Genomic DNA, 23,422 nt, shown 5'->3' on the forward strand with positions numbered 1-23,422 from the left:
TATAATAGATGCACGCACGCGCGCACACACACAAACACTTGCAGCACGGTTCCCTCCAGTTACAATAACAAGGCACTTTCTAGAAGTAAATACTCCAAAATAAAAGCGTTGTCATTACCAGTGCTGCTAGATTATGTTTACAGAAAAGTTACAAAAAAATCTGTAACTTTGAAATGATGGCATTTTAAAATTACATGGAAAGATTGAAGTTACACCAAGAGAAATGAAAGCTACAAAAAAAAAAAAAAAATCACAGACAAGGAAGTGAGAGACAGTAAAACAGATTTATTTTCCAGTGTAAGTCTCGTGATTTTCTGTTCCCTGCTGGACATGTGATGTAAGTGTTTACATATTTCAGCCTTTCTGTGATGAAGTTAAAGTTAAATATTAATCATAAAGTGTTAATGACAAGGGATGAATACATATTTACACACAGTTTTATGACACTCATTCTGAATGTGAATCAATGTTCATATCACTTTCCCATATCGAAACTGAAAATGGATCCAATTAGAGATCTTTGGAGGGTTTTCCCAGGTTCACCTGAGTCAGATTTGTGTGTTGGAAACCATCATCTGGATTCATGATACCATGTACGGACCTATCACAGTGATAAAAAAAAAAAAAAAAAAGACCAGGTTTTGTCAATTTAACATGACTCATCAGAACTGATGAAGTCTGACAACACCCAAATTATTTTTTTTTTTTTTTTATAAACTTTGTATCCATTCCTGATAAGATAAACAGAGACATTAGTTTACTTATTGATATTTCAATCTATGAGCTATGTCTTAATAAAAAAGAGCTGATATACAACAAACCTGCAGTCATCCATCAGGATCGACTGTTCTGTAAATGTTGGCCCAATCAGACATCACTGGTGTTATTTTCAGATTAGTCAGAATCATCAATTAACTATTACTCAGACAGGATGTTCAGTTGCACAATTTTACATGTTTATATACAAAGTTTGTTCCAGTGTCCATCATGTTGATCAGCATCTACATGGAGGAAGTGGAGAGCAGAGCACTGAACTCTTACAACATCAAGCCACTGGTTTAGATATGTGAATGGCACCTGAGTAAAAAGCATGTTCAAGAAGTGTAAGCATTTACAGACCATACCAACTCAAGTTCACCAGAACGGATACTGAAGACATCATGTGTGGTTACACAGGGGACAATGAAAGCTTCAACACTGAAGTTTAACAAAAACCCAAATACAGACCAGTATCTACATTTAAGCCCTGTTTCCACTAAGTGGTTCAACTTAGTACAGGATTTTTTTCTACATGCAAAAACTAGGAAGGATGCAAAAACATCTGATCCAATCCATTTTTGGGACCTTTCAGTTGAGATCTCAACCTTACCAATCTGACCCTAAAAGGTAGGAACTTGACAACACTGGTTGATTGGCCAAAACAATCGCCATTTTCCATTTCACCTGCATAGGCCAGATAGCATAGTCCAGGGGATGCAGTTTTAATTGGCTCAGATTTCCACAATATTTCACACCTTCCTTTGGTTGTTTTGCTTTCACACTGAAAATATTCCCAAAACAACCACAAACCAAAAAGTATAGAAACAAAACCAAGAAGAAAATCCACATCATCAGTTTTAAAAACAGCATATTCAGCATATGTATTAACATCAATGGATTAACACCAAGTCTTTGAAGTTTTGGGAATTCTTTTTTTTTACATTGGTATTGAAACCTAATGTAGTTTTCACAAGAATCTGTCTAGCACGAGCAGCAGAGGAGGCAGCAAACTATCCAAAATGTTGCACTATGTTGCTGTCTACGCAACTTTCTCTATTTGATTGACTGGATAGTCCATTTGTTTGCACACTGTAAGCAAACTTCATCAGGATTCACTTGCGAGTGAGCCAAACAGACCAGAGAGTCGTTCGAATGAGCGTTCACACTGCCCCAGACTAACCGTACTGCCCGCTGAAGGTGATCAAGGTTCATTTAAAGTGGACTTAACAGTGCCAGTGTGAATTCACCCGAAGAGCCTTTGCACACCTACTCCGAATATTTTGTTTGAATAATTCGCACAGCAACATTTTTAACTATAAAAGTGTAAAGTTAATGGGAACATTCACATCAGTAATTAAATTTCGTCCAGCAATTTTGCAAGTTTTATTTTTTCAAACTGAGGTCAATTTTTTTTTTTTAATAGTCGCATCTGATCGTTATATAATCGACCAATCAGAGAAGGAATGTGGACTGATAGGTCACCAGGTGCGAGCTATGCAGGTGTCACTGCTATTTCATTCAAACTTTGTACTATCATGGGTGAGTGTCTTTATTATTTTTCTCTACTTCTTGAAGTGAGCAGCTGCTGCTACAGCAGATGCTTGAACTGTCCCACGGACATCCTAAAGTCCATCCTGAAGCGACCGTGGTTCAGCTTCAGCTCCTGAATTAAACAATAAAACTCCCCAAGTTCTCCTCTCTCCAAGAACAGGATGAATCCAGTGCCTCTTTTTGTCTTTTCTTTTGCAGCATCAGCACACCGTTGTGGCCTGATGTGGAATCTACCTTGCATCCTTGAGAGTTTGCTTTAGAATTTTAATAATTTATTCACAATTTCACATTGCACTTGGTGTGCATAGATAGAAACATCAACACCAGGACACCAGTCCTGGTGTGTAAAGGCCCTAAGAGCAGGAATAGCAGCATGTTTAAATATACTGTGCTTTTTTTGTTCCCATAAAGGTGCAGGGAAAAAAGGAACAGAACACATCAAGAAACTCAAGACACTTATGAATATCACAACTTACATTAAAATCTGCTAAAATATCTTTAAAAAAAAAAACGACAGAGAGAGTAACAGACAGGACAGAAAGAACACAAGGAAGACTATCATCATCCCATATGTGCCATGTATTTTGAGAAACTCAGGATGACCCTATCCAAACATGATATTCTAGCATGTTACAAACTAAACAACACCTCTAAACGCATAGGACAAGACACTCAAGTACATACTCAGTGGGATCACGCTGAAGTACAGCATCTGAAAAGAAGAGGTGGTCTCCGTATGGGCTGTCATCCAGGAGGTTTCAGAACCACTCGTTGACTTTAGGACCAAAATAGTTTTGGTCTTACTAGAAAGAAATTCATATGTGACTATTATCTTGATGTGTACCTGACTGGTCAGGTGAGTAAAAGGCCCATTTATGCTTGACGTAGAAGACAGAAATGCAAGTAAATGGACAGTTTCTTCTGTCTCAGTCAGTCACACAGGTAAAAGTCTGTTTTGATCGGGCTTACCAATGATCACCTGAGGCAAAAAAAAAAAAAAAAGAAGCAATACCACTTCAAATCATGGGGACAGTGGTGAGTTGTTTAGCTGACAAGCAACTAGTGAAACAAACAAATCCAAGAAGAATAAGAGGAACAAGACGAAGACGACATAAAAAAAAAAAAAAAAACGGCAAGTAAAAGTATCAAAAGAAGACTAAGTTGAGGAGAGCATCAACAATTGTGGACATAGTACGACCATTTGAAGAGAGGCGGCGTCTAACCAAGTTCATTGTGTCTTCTGTCATTTTTTCTGCTGTTGACCATATGACCTGACATCAGATCAAACGGCTTCCTACACTGCCCCCTACTGGATCCTTACATACAACAGCTTATGAACATCTAGTGCTAAATTTTGAGGATGCTGCCAAATGATGCTTAAAACCCAAAATACACAAGGCATGCATGATAAACACCCACACATGTAATTAAAAACAGGTAAACTGTTATCTTTAGCACTACCAACACCACCCATACAACATAGATCAAACAAGCCATTTCCCCAAAGACAGACAAACCTCTACAGTTAATTAACTGCCAAATTAATTTGAGTCAAGTGTCTTCGAGCAGGGAAACTTGAAAAACATGCTAAATTGTAGCTATTGTAGAGCCGAACTGAGTGAGGGTTTTACACTGGTGAGACATCTTGGTTGTGAACTGGACATAGTCTCTGTGTTGGAATGGTGCTGGTTTTCTAGGATGCAGGTGAGGACCAATGGGTTTGGTGTGTACCAGCTCTTAGGATTCAGTGATGGGGACTTGTTATAGAGACTGGGCCTGAGCTCTGAACAGGAAGTACAGAGCACGGTCATACATCAAAATTTGTGACATCCCCATCATGCTACCCAGGTTCTTTACAGTGAGTGTACAGGAACCAATAAGGTGCTGGAGTGTCAGTAACAGAACAGACATGTGCAATACAAAGTCCAATACTGGTGTTTACTGGGCGTCCGGCTGCTATGCAGCGCCAGTACCCACAATGCCCCGCTGTGATCCTCCAGCTGGTGTTTAAAGTCTCTGTGAAATTGTCTTTCATCACATCACAGAGATCATCATCTCAGTTTCAGGAAGGGTTCTGCTGGTTCAATTCTGGTTTACCTGTGTTTTCACTTGGTACCGGTCCAGGCCCGGTCTGAGTGAGGCGAAGGGGCGCAGAGTTCGGAGTCAGAGTCTGACTCGCCCTCTGCAATGTAAGGTCGGACAGCAGCACAGCGGGCGGCGCCTCCCCCTCCCTGGTGCTCCCTCAGGTTGGTGGAGGAGTAGAAGCTGTTATTCAGGAAGTCCAGGTTCTCTCTAGACTGGGAGATGGAGAAACCACTGAAAGATCGCTCCAGCTCCTCGTGGTCTACTGATGGGATGGAGATGGAGGTATCGCTGTCAGGTTTAGCTTCTTCCCCACCAGCGCCCCCTGCCCCAGTCCCATTGGACACCTCTCCCCCTCTTTCCGGTCTCTCTGATCCACCTCTTTCTCCAGCACTGTGGCGGTTTGATCGGTTCCCACCATGTCTCTCTCCAGCAGGAGGTGGGGGTAGTCGAACCAGTGACGCATCCCCCACTGGACTTGGAGTGTTCCCATGGCTGCGCTGAGGAGGGGGAGGGGCCTGTGGTTGGAGTTGGGAGCTGATGGGTTGCCAGGACGTGGAGGGTGGGCAGGTTGGGGCAGAGTAGTTCCTGTGTCCAGTTGAGCTGCTGGAGCGGACCATCTTGGTTACAAATCGGTTCTTTTCTACTTGCTCTCCAGGCAACACCCTGTAAAAGAGGATAACATAAAAACAATCAGAAAACTTTCAAATCTGGCTTTGAGATCCTGTTTGGATTGACTTCACAATCAGAATTTACCTTCAGTAAGGAGAACATTTCTTATCTACAGAACACTCAAACAAAAACTAGGTCTTCTTTAGAGATCAGGTCTGCTTATTATTCTTTAACCATTCAAGACCCTTCAATGGTACCGTCAGCCCTGCATGCTTGCAATCCCATCAGGTGCTTCAGCACATCCAACATCAGGTGCACCTTTAGGACTGTTGGTCTTGAAGAGTTAATATTTGCTGTTCTGTTACTGGTTCTGGTACTTTGGCATATTTATTTCTTTATTGGTTCTGGTTCTGTAGTGTTTCCTTCTGTTATTGGTTCTGGTTGTTTGGTTTAAAAGTACTATGAGGTACTCACTGCAGGATTTTGGAGATTGACTGGCTCTTATCCAACTGATCCACTGGACTGTGGTAAGGTGGGGCTGGGTCTGGCTCCTTGGATCCAAAGTAGGCATCTGTCTCAGCCTGAGGAATTCCCATTCGCTGAATGTAAATATTCACTAGAAAGTCCAACTTCCTCTCCATGGACAGGACCTAAGGGACACAAAACAATATTCAAGACTAACTTGGTACCAGAAGGTCCACTTAAACAGTTTTAGTTATCACTTACCTGCTTCTCAACCTTCCCCAGCCGCCCCATCATGCTTGGGTCCTCAGGTAGTTCCTCCCCAGCAGATTTAGGACGATCTTTGTCTGCAATTGGTGTTCCTCTTCCAACTATTTGATCGACCCTGCAGATTTTTTTTAGATTAATTCCATTATTTATTCATTCCTCCTTGGCAGAAGCAACAACAAATGAGAATAATATTCTCTGTCGGTTCTATTGTCTTTCCATTTTCCGCTGAATTATTGATGAAATTTATTACATTTTTACCAACATTTATTTATCCTTGCTGTTTGCTGCCAATTTATATTTTTCTACTGTCAGACTAGCTGCTACTTTTGCCTATTTTGCTGCCTCATCATATGCTCCTTATTTTCTTGTTCTTCTCAAGACTATTATGGAGGAACAGAAAACCTTGTTCTTTTTGCAAAGCTCAGCAAAGAGTTATTTTTTGTGGTCTTGATTTGAGAGTTCCTTTGGCTTGTTCTCAACACATCACCCATAAATCATACATAATAGATGTAGTTATATGCTACAGTTTAGCACTATAGCAGTACCATGCCTTTCATGAATTATAATGAAGAAGAACGCAACACAGAAACAGAGGAGAAAAAATGGTGGACAACCAGCAGTTTGCATTGTTTCTTTTTGTGTTATGGTTTAAAAACAAAAACCCACTGTATGTTTAAACATGACACTGTTCCAGCTTTGTTCTTTTTACAGAGTTGCACAGGAGCTTTAGATCAATCAATGGATTGCATTGTGTCAAACTCCACCCTTTACCTTCAGATTGGTAAGTTTGGGATCCTAGTGGATAGGTCCCAAAAAAGTAGGATGACTCAGATCAGATAATCTGGCATCTTTCTCAGCTTTTGCATTTAAAAATGCTTAACAACTTGTGTTTTATGGGCCCAGATCTATTGGTGGCAATGGGGTTAAAGGAAATCCCTGCAATGTTCAGAATTCCTCTGGCTGCTTCTGTCTGCTGTCACATAATCAATAAAGATCAGTGACCTAGTTCCACTGGAAGCCATTCATACAAATAGCATTTACAATCTTTTATGATGTTTTGTTTGTTTTTTTTGTTCTCATGAATTATCATGGTGGAGCAGGACATGTCACGTTCTTCGTTCGGAAGGATGTTTTAAAAGAGTTATTCTTCAACAAGGTAAATGATCCTACCCTGCTTTTTTTTCTGAGAATATACCAAACTCTGGATTTTCCACTCCCAACATTTCTGTTCCAGACCTTTTAAGTGCTTGAGTGATGATTAATCAATAAGGGAACACCTCAAGTCAAGTATCCAATGACCTTTGGTCTCATAAAAAAGGCAGCGAAATGTTAAAGAGCTTTAATTCCTAAACCAACTTCTCCAATTGAGATGTTAATACCCTCTAGTTAGAGTTTAAAGTATTTTGGTTAACAGCTAAAATGACAACACTGGTGTAGGGTCTAAATATACTGTATATAGGTGTGGAAATATATATGTTTTATCAAATATCTGAGGTATTTATTTTTTTATTTTTTGCTTCCTGCTCTCGGAGAGGTCGGACGCTTTTTCTCTCCCTCCCGTTCCCACTCTAACCTGCTGCTTCTTTGTATTGTCTATCTGAGCCTCTCGCGCCATTTCCTTTAAAATTTAAATCATGGATCTGGTCAGCTGGTCTTTCATTGCAACTCATGTATCTGCTGGATACATGATAAAGGTCATGTGCCTGTTGCTTCTTTCTGTGGAGGATTTCTACACAACTGGATTTATGATAACTGGGTTTTTTCTGTTTGGTGTGTGCAGTTTCCTCATGTCTCGCAAATTTTGAAAGATCTGTGATGGACTATGCCGAGCAACTCATGCGTGACAGCACTGGACCGCGACTGGATGCCAGTCTTGCCCAATCTGTCAGGCTTGTTGTGGTTCTGGAGCTCATTCGTAGGTGGGAAACATCATGGAGAAGCTGTTGCTCGGATTTGGTCAAAACTGACCCCCCAATTTGGCTGTTTTGGAGTTCGACTGAGACCACTAAGGACTCAAAGCTGAGCCAAACAAAGCTTAGCTTGACCCAAAACAAAGCTGTTATCTGAATCTGGCTCCCTACACTGGTCTCAGGCAGGCTGGTTATCACGTCTCCTGGAATGTAATGCTGCCTGACGCTCAGTCCCTTTCCTAACCCCCCTCCCTCTCTCAGGCCTGTGGAACTTAAACTGAACTCAGCTCTCAAGGCCAAATTTACATCAGGTGGCAAAGATGAACTGGGGAAAGTTCACAGACTCACTCACTGAACACACACACACACACACACACACACACACACACACACACACACACACTGTTACAGACACACTCTCTTATCTTTCACCGCCTTCTCCAGACCTCGCCCCTTCCCCCACTCATGAACGGCAAGTTGGATGGGCGTGCTGCTAGGCTGGCTGTGACCTCACTTGGCTGTCTGGGAGACCCCAACGTACCCCCCCTCCCATCTTGTGTGTTGTCTATTGTCTGAATTTGTGCTTATTTTTAGAGGTGTGTTTTTTTGTTGCATCTTTATCCTTCCCCCTTTAGGTGAAGTGTAGAGATACTTCTTTTTTTTCAGCACCCACCCGTCCTTCCTCATACACTACTCACAAAAAGTTAGGGATATTTGGCTTTCAGGTGAAATTTATGGAAAATGCAATATGTTCATGCTACAGTGATATAATATCATAAAAGTAAGACATTTAAGTAGAAGGATGCACTACTGATTTCCTCATCTCAAAAAATTCATTCAACACAAAAGGTAACAACAATGGTAGTTACACCACAACAAAAAATTTGAACGTCTCAATAACTCGTCATGTGCCCTTGAGCATCAATTACAGCTTGACAACGACGTCTCATGCTGTTCACAAGGCAACTTATTGCCTGCTGAGGCATGGCATCCCACTCTTCTTGAAGGGCAGCCCTCAGGTCATTGAGGTTCTGGGGTGCAGGGTCTCGAGCCTCTACACGACGGCTCAGCTGATCCCACAGGTTTTCAATGGGATTCAGGTCTGGAGAGAGTCCAGGCCATTCCATTTGAGGTACACCAGTCTCCAACAGCCGTTCCCTGATGATGCGGCCTCGATGAGCAGGAGCATTGTCGTCCATGAAGATGAAATTAGGCCTGTGCTGTTCATGTAGGGGCACAATCACTGGATTAATGATGTTATTCAGGTAGTATGGGCTTGTCACTGTACCATTCACAAAGTGTAGGGCAGTTCTGTACCAAGTGGACACCCCTGCCCACACTGTAACACCGCCACCACCAAAAGCTGGCCTGGTGACAACAGTGGCTGATGCATAGCGCTCTCCCTGACGTCTCCAACATCGTTGCCGGACATCATTTCTGCTCAGTGTGAATCAACTTTCATCAGAGAACAGCACTGAGGCCCACTGGTTCCTCGTCCAGCATAAATGCTCCCTGGCCCATGCAAGACGATGACGCCTGTGCCTGGTGGTGTGGTCAGGTACCCGTGCAGGTCGTCTAGCACGCAGACCACACTGATGTGAACGGTTTCGAATGGTCTGACGTGACACTTGGGTGCCTCTCACCTCTCTTAAACGTGCCTGGAGTTGAGTGGCATTCATCATCCGGTTTCTCAGGGCAGTGTTCACAATGTAGCGGTCATCAGCACGGGATGTGGCCAAAGGACGTCCACTTCTAGGCCTTTCTGTGACTCTTCCAGTCTCTCCATATCTCTGTTGCAACCTGCTGATGACACTCTGTGACACTCCAAGCTCAGTGGCCACTTCTGTCTGAGAACGTCCTGTTTGAAGCATCGCAATGGCAAGGGACTGTTGTTCCATTGTTAGGTGTCGTCTTGGTCTCATGATGTCAAAATGTGAACAGCATGATGAGGACAACTGTTTAAACACCAGCTCTAATTGAACCAGGACATTTATTGGTCAATTCAAGGATCACACACCTGCCGTGATTTTTGCCATTAAGCTCCTTGTTAGAGAACAGCAACTCGTGCAAAATTTATTGAAACATTTAACAGTTGGACATGTGCATTTAAAAGCTTAGAGAAGATCACATTAAGTTCACCTGTACAGGTTTGAATGCATTTTAGGCTTGTTGTGAAATTTCACCCAAAAGCTGAATATCCCTAACTTTTTGTGAATAGTGTATCATCTTTTCCTCATTTATAAGGCGGCGCCCGTAAAACTGGCTGCGGGGCCTAAGCTTCAGTTCAGTTCTGTAAACTTGTCATACATTTTAATTGTCTGTATGTCAAACCTTGGACGAGCTGGCTTGAACCTTGAATTTCCCCTCGGGGATAAAGAAAGTATCTTTGATTGATTGATTGATTGCTTGATGGATTGATTGATTGATGGATTTATTGATTACTTTTCTAAATCAGTTGATATCTGATGTGGAAGTTGTTTGTATGTATGTAATAAATAAAATTATGAAAAATTTTAGGTCAGAGGTTGGGGATGAAAACCAAACATTTAATGTCTCACCTGGCTTGCAAGTTCTTAATGCGGGCGAGCATGTCCAGGTGACCTGCAGAATACTGTTCAATCACATCCATGACATCATAGGGGCGAAGACTCTCCTTAAACTTCCTCTTTGATACCATGAAGCGCATGATACTGAGAAAGGAAACAGGAAGCCAGTGGTCACCGTACAAGACTTCCAGAAGGAACAGGTATTCCTTATTCTGATCTGGAAAGTACTCTAGGGATCAGAGGACTACATCACATCCATCTACTGAGAATTATTTGAATAGCGACTGATACCCTTTTTCAACCATAGTGGTTCCAATTCTGGTTCATGACAGGAGCTAGTGCCAGTTCCCGAACTGCAGAATCATGTCATCTGTCAATATCTATTTCAACATATGTGACTTCAATGCAGTATTTTCTGAATTTCTGTGATAGACTAGAGCAGATGGTCTGTTTTCACATAAATAAAAATAGATTTTTATGAATGTATGTTGAATGGATGCTTAACCAGGTGAACGCCAAATTAAATTCAGATTAATCTCTGAACTGTGTTAGCATTTGCAAACACAGTGATCTTTATGTTTTGCTGGTCCAGCTGGTCTCAATAGCCCACCCTCAGTCCCTGCTAAAGAATTGGAATCTGACCTTTGGTGGTCCAAATGAAACTGGGTATAAATTAAGCTCATGTGTTAACCAATAATGGAACCATTGTAGTGAAAAACAAAACTCTTGAAGGAGAAGGAAGAGAAGAGAAATCATTTCTCTTTTGGAAAGAAAGGAGTTAGCTGAGGTGGATTAACAGGATGCATCCGAAACTGATGTTGATCTAGACTCAGACCTGGACTTAATGGAAGGATTATTAAAGCCCTCAGGTCTGGGAAGTCTTTGTGCTAACTGTTCTTGAGTAAAATCTGAAGATGAAAACCAGACAAACCAACACAAAGATGAGTTCCACCAACCTGCTCAGGTATCCGGGTCTGAACAAACTAGACAACAAAGACAACCCCCACTGAGCTGGAAGTTCTGGAGTTAAGCACGCTACCATTCACAAGTATAACTGACCCACAGCTTGTTTTAATGGTCTGGTGCAAGTTAAGGTCTGGACTAAAACACCAGTCTAAGTCAAAACCTGAAAATGTTAGTTCTAACTACTCCTGTAAGCAGCTAATCTAGAATCAGGTTGAGACTTTATAAGACCCGAACCTGAACTGAAGCTCATTGTGCAGTTCCCACTGTCGCCATTTTGGCAGCGTCATGTGTGCCATATCTCCCGGAAAATACAAAAAGCGGGGAAAGAGGTAGAGCTGAGAAGGAGACTGTGATCACCGGGGTGGATGATTGACATCTATGGAACGCCGAGCTGTCTGTAGCTAAATGCTAACTGAGCTAACAGGTGCTAACCAGCTAATGGATGTAGGTGGGCTAAAGCTAAATCACACTGTAAACTGGCTAAAAACTGTGGTTGTGCTACATTCCTCCTTCTTGTAGCTGGATATCGGGTACCTGTCATCCAAAAAAACACACCCCTAATTATGCCAAAATTTTAAATGAAATTACTTGTAAAAGGAGGAGTTTTAAAATAAATTCACTTCCCCACATGGATTATAATGAATAGGTTTGAAGCACACTGCCGTGCCAGATTATTATTAATACTACTACTAATACTACTACTAATAATAATGATGATAATAATAATAATAATAATAATAATAATAGTAATTCAGGAACACAAGACAGAACACAGTGAAACAACATAAACAATGAAGCTAACTAACGTCAGACTGACTGCTCTTACCCAACAGCTGATGGTGACCTTTGACCCTGGGGTGAGCACAAATAAAAAATAAGTAAATCAAAATAATGTGAATAAAAACATGATTCAGTGCATAATAAAACAGCAAATGAAGAGTGAATAAAGCGATGAATGGTTGGCAGGTAAAGCAGGTGATCCTCTGACAGACAGCTCATACCAGATGGCTCTGATGGTGACCTTTAACCCCGGCGTCAGGTCCTGGGGGACGAACTCACAGTGACAGCTCTTGTTGTCGTCTGCCATGTCTTCTCCTGGCAGGCTGGCTTCTGAAACAACAACAACAACCCGTCTGAATAGTTAACACCCACCACCCCATCTGAAACACCCGACTAGTTCCTGCAGTACTCAGTCATGTGACAGTCCAGTGGCCTGAAACAGCTGAAGCATCCTGCCTGCCTTAGCGTGTGCGTGTAGGCGTGTGCGCTGACCTGGGGAGCTCTTCTGTCTGAACTCTTCATCCTGCATCTCTATCAGCACTACAGGAGGAAGAGGAGAGAGGAAACACCTTCATCAGAGGAAGATCACACTCATCACTGTCACCAGCACCACGGCAAACCAAGGAACGATACCAGCAAAGAACATTTTATTAAAACCTTAGCACATATATTCATCCCTACTTTGCTCTCTGCTTCGTACGTCGACACCGCCATATTGGTTTCTGCTATCAATTTTAACAGGACTGAAGAGAGAAAAGATGCCTGGATCTTCTACAGTTTGGGGCTAAACAATCAATAAACATCTTTATGTGATCAAACAGAGTTACTTTCCATTTGCATGAAGAACTTGTTTTGTTAGTTTTTTGTTTTGCGTGTGTGTTTTCAGGGCATTGCTGTCATGTAATCCAGGATGATTATATGTGAGTTAGCTTCCATAGTATATTGTTTATTATGTGAATAATCCACAATCTTTGCTATTTAACTAAATCTACTTATGGATGCATTAATGTACAAATATTTAGTTTTTCATACTTTATATAGGGACACTTTTTAAACCAGAGGACTTAAATCTATTGTTTATAGACATATCTTGAATATAATCTATCTATAGTGTTTAGCAGTTGAAAATCTACCACATCTGTTCCTGACTAACACTTGGTTTTAGCTTTTCCTTTGACAACAATTTTCCCATTCATTTTACATTTAACTAACTTTAATCCCAATAAACAATTTGTCAGTTATTAATGATGAACAATTAAATTACAGTTTCAAACTTTTTTCATAATAACTCAAATATTAAACCCCAAGAAGCTGAAAATGAATAAATATTTCATGTTTAATCCCGTTTAAGATGAACAACCATTCACTTGTGCATCTCTGGGCCTCTTGCCAGGACCAAGATGGCTGAAACTTTGACACGTCGCACTCTCAGATAGAGGAGCAGCATCGATGCAGCTTCTACTTATATATGTCTATGATTAAAACTGCTGGCATTGAATTGGTGGAACAGACTGCTCAGTCTTCTCTGATGTTTCTTGTCCTTTAAAGGTGGAGTATGTCAGATTTTCAATATTTAAAAAAAAAAATTAACTAAAAAAATAACTACATAATTATATAGTTTTTTTTAAACATGTAGGTTCCAGTCTGTCCATAGTTGATGTGTTATTAAATTACAAGTTTAATTAATGACAAAGACCCTTCTTAAATGTTTGCCTACCAGTAAAAAAATGTGCTTTTTGTCATTTGGATTAATTAAACTTCTAATTTAAAAACGCATCAAATATGAACAGACTGGAACCTCAAAAAACTTTCTAATTACGTTTGTAGTTATTTTATTACTTAATTTATTTTGAAAATATTGAAAATCTTACATACTCCACCTTTAATGATTTCATGATTCTTCTATTTTCATTGAAAAATGAATATCACTTTTAGTAAATATCATGAATTTATTTTTCTTAACACATTAAATGATAGTTAATTTATATAAAAGCACATTTTAATCCTTTTAAAATGTATTTTGACATCACCTTCATCAATTTAGCTAAATTTAAACCTAAATAAAGTTGTATCATGATGTCAGAGACAGTATCCAGATTATTTAAATAACTTACAGACAGACTGATTGACATAATGATGAAATAGAACAACTTTTCTGGGAGCTAATATCTTCAATTTTCACTTCGTCTGCTTGAAGTTAACTATTTCTCTGGTGCATTTCAGGAATGTCCGCTGCATTGTTTTAGATAGTTTAGATTAGCACCAAAACACGAAAAGGTCACTACTTTTAGTTTAGCTTAACATTAAGACAAGAAACCGAAGAGTCTGTTACCATTAAATTTGAAAAGCAGGGAAGCTTAGTTTAGTTTAGCAGCAAGACTGGAAACAGCTGGAACAAATTGTTAAACAAGCCTGGTGGTGCATTCAAACTTCATCGGGTTACTATGGAAGCCAACAGCAGTCGTGTCTGCAATAATTTAGTTTGACACTGTTATGTTGAGATTACAGGGCTTTTTTATGTGCTACGTTTACATTGAGCCAAATATTTCTATTCCATTCAGTTTGAAAGTTTAATCAGAATGAAAATGATCCATGTCTGTAAACACCTCATTAGGAATGAAAAGTGCCAAAACATGAAGGATTTTTAATCAGTTTTACAGAGGTAGAATATTGTTTTTCCCAAACTGGTCATATTATCGCGTAAACATTGAATCGGAAATTGTCAGGTTGCTTACGTATTACTTTGGAAGATGGCGGTGAACAAACAAATTTACTGGACAGCGACAAAAAGTACATTTTTAATTCGAATTCTTAAAGAGTGACATATCGTTGCAAGGCCAAAGACGGTCAAAATTCAGAAATACAGAGCTGTTCCAACAAGTCAACATAAAACGTAGAGTGGCTGGTATCAACCAAAACATCAGGAATAGGAAAACATTCAAGACAGGCTACCACAAAGCCAAAATTCAAAATGGCAACAGTGGAATGACTCCTCTAAATTGACCTTTTTTGAATAAACAGACAAAATCACAGGTGGACATCCACAGACAAACTCACAAGAACGTCTGTCTCTACCACGCCTTTTCCTTGTTGTATGTGTGCATGAGTGTCAAGCTGCTGCTTGATTAAAAGTACGACAAAAACCACAACTGTGATGACCTCTATTTTTGATAAACCACATGACAGAAACATCTTTTTGCACATGTCCAACAGGACTATTCGGATTCAATGTTAGCGCACGTACACACCAGATCGGAATAGATTAGTTCCCATGTAAACAGCTGCCCTAAAATCTTTTATCGAAATGATTTCGGTCCGAATGGGAATAAAATCTCCATGTAAACATGAAGCGTTAGACACATGTACATGGCTAACCTTGTAAGAAACACGGCTGACCCTCTATCATTTTACAAGACTGCATTTAAGCCTCATGGGAGTTTTAGTAAAATGCAAATGGAAACATTTCCTGAACTAGCACAAGAAGTCAGAGTCAGTCAAACCAGTTGGGAACCATAAAGTCCAGTTCAGATAAGTGATATCCAGCTTAAACACATCAGATGCAGTTGAAACCAGTCCCAACCAGTTGCCCCTGCATCCCAGATGATGAGATGACCAGTTAAAATTCCTGTTTCCTCTAAAGATTTCCTCCTCCTTTCCTCTTTTGTGTCTCACTGCTCTTCTCTTTTCCCTCTTTTTCATGGTTTCCTTTCTGGTACTGGTTTCATAGGCTACACCTCCTCACTGCCTCTCAGGTTCTCTGTAGGTCTGTAAACACACTGCAGTGATCTGTGTGTAAATGGCAGTAATACTCATGAAACTACAGTTATCTGAATTCAGTGGATATCTGTGTTCCTCGCAGTCAGAAGATTCCTGCCAGACCCTTCACTCATCTCTTGGACTGGACCGCACTTGTTCTCCCTGCTGGACTGTGACTTTCATGGGTGTTATGACCATAGGTGTCAGTGCGTGGATAGCTGGTGTCTATTTGTTAGATGAACAGTAGATCTGTGCAGACTGAGCCAAGACACTCAGCCAACACAGATCAGTTCAGTCACCCAATGATCTTTTAAGGTCAGCTTCAATAAACTTTATTAATCATTTCCTTCAGGAAAGGCAGATCTCTGTTCTATCAACATGTAAAACTGTTTCATAGCAAATGTGAAATTATGAATCTTATTCATGTATTGTTATTTATACAAAATTTACTTGAATTTGAAGATGATTTCTGATTTCTGTGTTTGTGGAGGATGCTGAATGAGAGCTGAACTTCATATCTGTGTCTATGAAAATGAAACCAACCTGACATTTTCGTTGTTGTTGGCAAACTGGAGCTGTGAAAAAGGAGCTGGGACCACCAGCTGGTGGACATGTTTTACCTTCAGAGTTCTGACGAGAAGCAGCTCCTCGGATTCTGAAGGCCTGCCTGGTTCTGCTGCGTTCTCCAAAGCTCCAGCTCTTTGGAACCTTGCTGGGACTCTCTTCTAGACTGGGCTCCATGCTGGGGGATCTTCTCAAAGCCTGGATTCCTCCAGGAGTTCCAGGAACTCCAGGACCAACACCAGTGCCAACTGCAGGAACTACTAATGGAGCACAATGGTAAAGAATGAGACTCAGAGCTGCTACACAGTGTCATACACCTATCCTGTTAAAAAGAAGCCACACCATGGAGGTAAACAATCTGATCCTGAATGGAACCAGATCCAGTGGACCATTGGGTCTCAGGTAAAATCAGCCCATTAAAACAAGGGTGGGCCACTCTGGTCCTCTGCACAAGTCTGCTAATTGACTCTGATGTTTGTCCGGCGTGTTGCAGCAGGAAGATTCGAAGCACTTGCAGGACTGTGGCTCTTGAGGCCTGGAGTTGCCCACCCACAGCTGCTGTGTGTTCACTGAGTGCAGAACATCCAGACTTGTTACTGATATGATACAGAAACTATTACAGACAGAAGTAACGCAACTCAAAATCAATACAATGAAGAATCTACAGCAGAGAACCGATACCACTCAGAACTGTTTTTAATCAGAAAGACGATGATTCAGATGTCTGTGGGTTTTTGATTTGTGTACCATTTTGTTAAAATGCTTGCTAAGTTTGAAATGAACTCAAGAGACGGAGCTTCACATGTGTTCGTTGTTGCTGAACAACTTGTAAGTTTTTTCTCCAAAAAAACACTCCTAACTTTTGCGCCTACACCATAGACTGCATATAAGAAGATGGACGTAGCCTCCATAATGTCACCCATAGGTTTCTGAAGAGCTGAATTGAAGCTTGGTGGGCGGTTCCTACCATCGCCATCTTGGCAGGGGCATGCGTGTCGTCTAGCCCGTAAAATACAAATATGGGCAAAGAGGTGGAGCTGAGAGGGGGACTGTGAGCATCATGGTGGATGATTGACATCAAGTGAACTCCAAGTTGCCTGTAGCTAAGAGCTAACCGAGCTAACCCGGAGATAACAGGAGCTAACCAGCTAACGGAGGTAAGCGGGCTAAAGTTGTTAACCGGCTGTGTTCTTTTTACTTGAAGCAGGAGATCAGGTACCTGTCAATCAAAAAGACACGCCCCTAAATATGCCAAATTTTGAGATTAAACGACTTTTTAACAGGCGAGTTAGAAAAAAAATCCACTCCCCCCACAGTTGTCATGAAGGTAAAAACTGACCAATAAACAAAAATGGATTTTTGAACCAGGCTGTAAACATGTTTATTTTTGCTGTGAAGTTGGTCTTTTTAACATGGGAGTCTATGGGGATTTTCTCTGTTTTGCAGCCCCTAGTGGATGAAGGGGGAACTGCAGTTTTATGCACTTCCACATAGGCTTCACTTCGCTTGGCCTACACCAACGTGATGATGTAAAACCGTCTGTGCCATCTTATGATGACAACTAATAAAGGGTTCAGTCTGCTGACTCAATCTGAACATTACAGTTTGTGTTTCTGTTAGTTTTTCTGTTGCCAAGTGGCTGTTTTCTTTCTTGTTTCATTTTGTAGAGTTTTCTCCTTGTGTATTTGGTTTTCATCTCTTCCTGATAATCAGCACACCTGGTTAAAAATGCTCATTTGCATCACCTGCACCATGTTAGTTTATCTCTGTGTATCTATACCCCTTGGTCTAATTAACTACTGCTAGAATATTGCTTTCCACTGTGCTGTCCATGTAGTAAGTATGTGACTGTTTTGTTTTTTTGTGTGTGTGTGTGTGTGGGGGGGGGGTTCTGACATTTTAACTTAGGTTATTTTCATGAAACCTTCAATTCTTGCATCTGTCTACCTCTGGCCTTGTCAGTCCTACATTTGGGTCCGCTCCCTCCACACATCATGGCATCAGAACCAATGCCATGTAGAATTATGACTTCAAACAAATACAATGCTGAACAATATAACTGAGTACTGACTGAACCAATACAACTCAGAAATGATGCGACTGAACAAATACAGTTCAGAACCAGTAAGATTCAGAAGTTATATGACTTATAATCAATATGACCTAGAATCAATACAACCAAGAAGAATTACAATACAATCCACACAGAGATAATCTTCAGGATTCTCTAATCCAGACTGTCTATATCTGGAGACTAAAAACTTCCACCTGATCCATTTCACTTCTGAAGATAAATCAAATTACTTATTCTTCCAGTTAACTGACCAACAGCAGGTCTGGTTGACAACAGGTCAAGTTCACCACAGTAAGTTCCTCTGCATATCAGACCCACCGTGCTGAGGAGAGCCTTTCCCTTTGGTTCCAGAACTGCGGGGGGATGAGAAGACCCTCTCCTTCAGACTGACTTTCTGGCTACAGAGACGAAAAAAAAGAGACATTTTGAACTCAGAACTGTCCAGCCTGCTTGCTGAAAATGTTTCTGTAAATAAGTACCCTTTAATTTATTTTGCACCTTTAAGAAACGAACCACAAAGTGTTTCACAAAGTTCACAGATCTCAGACTCAGAGGGACAAACTTCCAGAGAGTTGGAACCACTGTTGTAAAAGATCTTTCATCTTTAGCTTTTAGCTGTGTCCTGCACAACCACCAGGTCATGATCATATAACTTCAAGGACCAGATGTGGATGTATAGCTGCAAAGGAGCTGATATAAACTAGTTTTTGACCACGTAAAGCTCTAGACATTAAAACAAAACATTAGAATAGTTTTATACAGGTTTGAATAGTGGTTTTAAAATGGCCCTAAACAGATCCACAGGGAATGATCAAACTTGTTTTTTGTTTTTTTTTAAGTGGGTTGATGACTGCATTCTTGAAGTAAACTGAGATTTAACCCTTTATCAGGCAAGTGACTATTTTTGATCACTTTGTTGTCTTTTATTTTCAGCATATAACATTTTTTTTAAAAAGATGCAACAACAGAATGGAGGTCTTGGTACACACCAGAAGGACAATTTTAGGTTAAAATTTCTCATTTCAAAGTATTTCATTGAGTTCCCTAAAAAGGGTTAAGCCAAAAAGAGATATATTTATAGTGAGCAGACCAATGGGCTGAAAGACATCACTGAACAGAGATGTAGGTAACACAGATTATGCTTTCACTGAGATTTCTTTTTTAAATCCTCATTCAAGAAAAATGGAGATGCAGGACTAATGTATTTAATTTAATAGCATTTTAGGATTGACTCTGCTATTTGAAAGGTTTGAGGGATATGCAGCTTATACAACTCTAACTTACTGTTAAGAGAAAATAAAAGTTCCTTCAGATTAAAAATATAAACATGCAACACTTTTTTTTCCATATTCACTCAACCTTCCTGAGAACATTTTATGTTTTTAGAATTATGAAGATTATTTAGGTCCAGGAGTTGCTCACAAGAAAACCAAGCATATAGTCATGATAGGAGTACCCGCATGATGAGGAGGCATGTTTTATAAAGGCTCTCACTCTACGGTGTACACATATGTGGCCTACTAAGCACAAAACTGTGATGCAGAGCTGGTAGGGGCCCTAGGAGATTATGTCCAGAGATGGGTGGGGTTGGAGGCTAACAGGCGGGGTTTACTTTAGTCTAGAGATGCAAAATGAACACAGAAAGCTAAAGTGGGAAGATTTAAAACCTGCTTTAAAACTGAGACTAACAAGGACCAGAGTATTTTTTAGGATTTTTGTCTGGTAATGCCTGTAAACCCATGTTTTCAAACCCATAAAAAGGAGATTGTTGCTGAAAATGTCCCGTTTTAAAAAATGATGTGATGAACATTTCTAACAGAGAACAATAAGGCCGGTCTGATCTGAGAACCGGAACTGGAGACTAACCTGGGAGAAGGCTCAGGCTGGACATCTTTCCTGCAGAGACACAAAGACATGTTCTTGTTGTCCTTTGACAAAAACATATGATTTTTTACTTTTTATGAGGCAATTAACTATTTATGTTTCTTAAATAGACCTACAAAATACCTCCACATGCTACTCAATGAAATCACAGAACCACATGCAAACTGGATACACATGCAGGCAACGTTATTCTGGACCTTTTGGGGCCTGTGGATCAGCGGTATGTCAGGAGGAGGAAAGACGAAGCATACGCTGAAAAGAACACCTTGCCTACAGGGAAGCATGGTGGTGGATCAGTGATTTTCTGGGGCTGCTTTGCTTCCTCTGGAACTGGAAACCTACAGCTTGTGGGGGGCAAGATGAATTCAATCAAGCATCAGGAAAACCTGAGAAAAAATGTGATGCCATGTGTGAGGAAGCAGAGGCTTGGGCATCTTTGGACCTTCCAACAGGACGATGATCCCAAGCATACCTCAAAGTCCGCAAAAGCTTGGTTTCAAAAGAAGTCCTGGAAGATGTTAGAGTGGTCATCACGGTCGCCTGACTTGAACCCCACTGAAAAATTTATTGGGACTTGAAATGGGCAAACCTGAGAGCACTTGTGAACTGGAGACCTTTGCCCATGAGGAATGGGCTAAATTCATACAGGACCACAGCCAGAAGCTGGAGTCTGGCAATGCATCACGTCTGCAGCAGCTCATACAAGAAAAAGGCTACTCTAAGTACTAAAAGTGCTTTTTATGAAGGGATTGAATAATTTTGAGACTGCAGTGGTCACTGAAAGCGGCATTTTCTGTTGAATTTAGAGAAAACACTTATATTAGTTGAACTATTTAAATGTTTCTTGTTTGATTTGTTAATAACAAGCAGCTGCTAATTTGTAAATTTTTCCAATAAACATAATTTATAGTAAGAGTTGAACCATGTTGACTGCAACTGTATTTCACTGAGACTAACTTTCAACATTAGGTTAATTGGTCACTCTAAATTGCCCCTAGGAGTGAGTGTGAGCGTGAGTGGTTGTTCATCTCTCTGTGTGGCCCTGCGATGGACTGGCGAGCTGTCCAGGGTGTACCCTGCCTGTCGCCCAAAGCCGGCTGGGATAGGCTCCAGCTTCCCCGCAACCCTGAATTGGAATAAGCGGTTCGGAAAATGAATGAATGAATGAATGAATAACTTTCAACATGAAAATGGGGAGAAACTTTTAGTACTGTCCCCTTACTATTTTTTAATAGTACTAATTTTTAAGTCTTGTAATGTCCTCCAAATTTTCAAGTATGTCTGAGGGACTGCTGAAGGGTTAAAGGATGTGCCATTTTATTTTATCTTATTGTTTTGTTTTGTTTTATTTTTTATTTCACCTGAAAGAAAGTCCTGACTTGTTCTTGAGGTTCCTCAGTAAGTCCAGCTGATTGAGAGGAGGAATCAGCCTGCAGACACACAGAAATGGGAGTAAAGCTGCAGCAGGAATGTTAACGGAGCGGGATCATACCCAGGTGGAGCCTCACCTGTACATCGGCACAGACACCGTCCGCTCATAATGATCCCAAGTCGAAGTCAGATCGGTTCGGCTTAGATTGGTTGCGTAAACCCTCCAGGCTGCCTGCAGACATAGACAATCCCTTTCAGGAAGAAACCAGCTGTCTCCACAGATATTGATGCTGAAATTGGCACCAGTTCATTTCCAGGCTTTAATCCATCTTTGATCAGGCTTCATCTCTGATCTACAAGTATTAATCCATCTGCTGCTATTAGCAGCTCTGACTGGATTTATGAGTGACACCAGTAACAGCAGGTTACTGGTGTCAGTTTCAACTGGTTTCGGTTTACTTGTGACTTAAACAGGAGTTTCATCCAAACAGTTTCTACAGATGAACTCCCAGTTCCAACTGAAAGTACAGAACCAATCAAAGGCTTGTGCACCAATTTATTACAGGTAGATGGATAAGGATGTCCAACCTGTTAAATATGACTGAACTGAAGGAACAACTAACAGGCTGAACAAAGTCAGAAAAGTCTGAAAAATATTTTTTGTCTCCGCAAAGTTTTGTAATCTGATTGAATTGGCCTGATCTTCCCTTATTAACTGTGAGCTGGCCCTGTCGGCACATTTGAGGGGGCTGTTGAGAAAAAATCCTGTCAATAACAAAGAGGATGGTTCTTAAGTGAAGAAAATCATAAAGTTTATTGAACAGAAAATAAGAGGGAACAGGGAATTACAAATTGCAATTTGGAGAAACCCGTCCAGAGGTCTGATCGAGCAGAGGTCTGGAGGGGCTCAGAATACAGCTAGACTGAACCATCTTTTTAAGCCCTCGCATAGAGTACGTCAACTACATATCATAAATCTACGCTAGTCTACCCAAAACAGGGTTTGTTGTAACTTAAAGTTTGAAGTCAGCCTGACCACTAAATGGTAATCTTCTCTATTGCCTCAGCTACCTGACCCCCTAACAATAAAACCCTCACAATGGGGTGAGAGAGGGGGTGATGTCCACCAGATGTCAGGTGTCTAAATACATTACAAGACATCTACTTTATTTATGTCAGTCAGGCTAAATAAGCAGATACTAGATAACTGAGCTTAAGTTAATCATGACCTCTTCGGAAAGCCTATAAGGCAGTAATCATAAATGAATATATACCAAGGATTATTAAATATATGAGTACCTAAAGCTAGAATATGAAATTTCTACAACAAGGCTTTTCCACTTTACTGGTTCCAGTGCTGGTTCAGAGCCTGACACAAATTTAAGTCATTTCTGTTTGGACACCCAAGCACTGAAAAACCAGCACCGTAGCAGCACCAGTTCATGACTTAGGGGTTGAGAATTGGGTTCACCAAACCAGTTAAATCTTACCAGAAATTATGATCAGAACCAACTGGACCGACTTATCAGCACTCTATTTATTATCATTCAGAATTTAAAGTTCAGTATAAAATCATCATTCACTTTGTGGTGATGACTAAACTGCTGGGAGGCAGAAACTGAGCTGAACCAGGAGAAATCAGAGTAACCCTGACAACTTCAGACAATCCCATCACCGAACCTGTGAAACATCAGAAAGGGATTCACCTGTATGAGCCCGGCTGCTGGGTTTCGTCTCTTCTCAAAGTGTTTCTGTCTGTGCTGCTCCTGAACCTTCAGAGCAAAACCAGAACCCAGAATGCCCTGAAGACAGACAGAACAACAGGTGAGCAAACA

At 40.7% G+C, this 23,422-nt stretch overlaps 1 protein-coding gene across 1 annotated transcript in view; it reads right to left on the bottom strand.

Moving 5' to 3' along the window:
* Positions 1-4,415: 4,415 nt before the first annotated feature.
* The window catches only part of kcnq2b (potassium voltage-gated channel, KQT-like subfamily, member 2b), a gene marked incomplete at both ends in the record, with an annotated part of 30,664 nt that continues 11,657 nt past the window's right edge, over positions 4,416-23,422 (bottom strand). Inside the window, 13 exons of the mRNA XM_079242917.1 lie at positions 4,416-5,058; positions 5,479-5,654; positions 5,731-5,851; positions 10,205-10,336; positions 11,972-12,010; positions 12,160-12,268; positions 12,431-12,478; positions 16,315-16,518; positions 18,651-18,730; positions 20,199-20,228; positions 21,578-21,646; positions 21,725-21,819; positions 23,294-23,389. Coding sequence (XP_079099043.1) covers positions 4,416-5,058; positions 5,479-5,654; positions 5,731-5,851; positions 10,205-10,336; positions 11,972-12,010; positions 12,160-12,268; positions 12,431-12,478; positions 16,315-16,518; positions 18,651-18,730; positions 20,199-20,228; positions 21,578-21,646; positions 21,725-21,819; positions 23,294-23,389 — 1,842 coding nt within the window. The remainder of the gene's footprint in view (positions 5,059-5,478; positions 5,655-5,730; positions 5,852-10,204; positions 10,337-11,971; positions 12,011-12,159; positions 12,269-12,430; positions 12,479-16,314; positions 16,519-18,650; positions 18,731-20,198; positions 20,229-21,577; positions 21,647-21,724; positions 21,820-23,293; positions 23,390-23,422) is intronic.

The sequence above is a fragment of the Telmatherina bonti genome (genome assembly GCF_933228915.1).
Source record: "Telmatherina bonti genome assembly, chromosome: 6".
NCBI classification, from domain to species: domain Eukaryota; kingdom Metazoa; phylum Chordata; class Actinopteri; order Atheriniformes; family Telmatherinidae; genus Telmatherina; species Telmatherina bonti.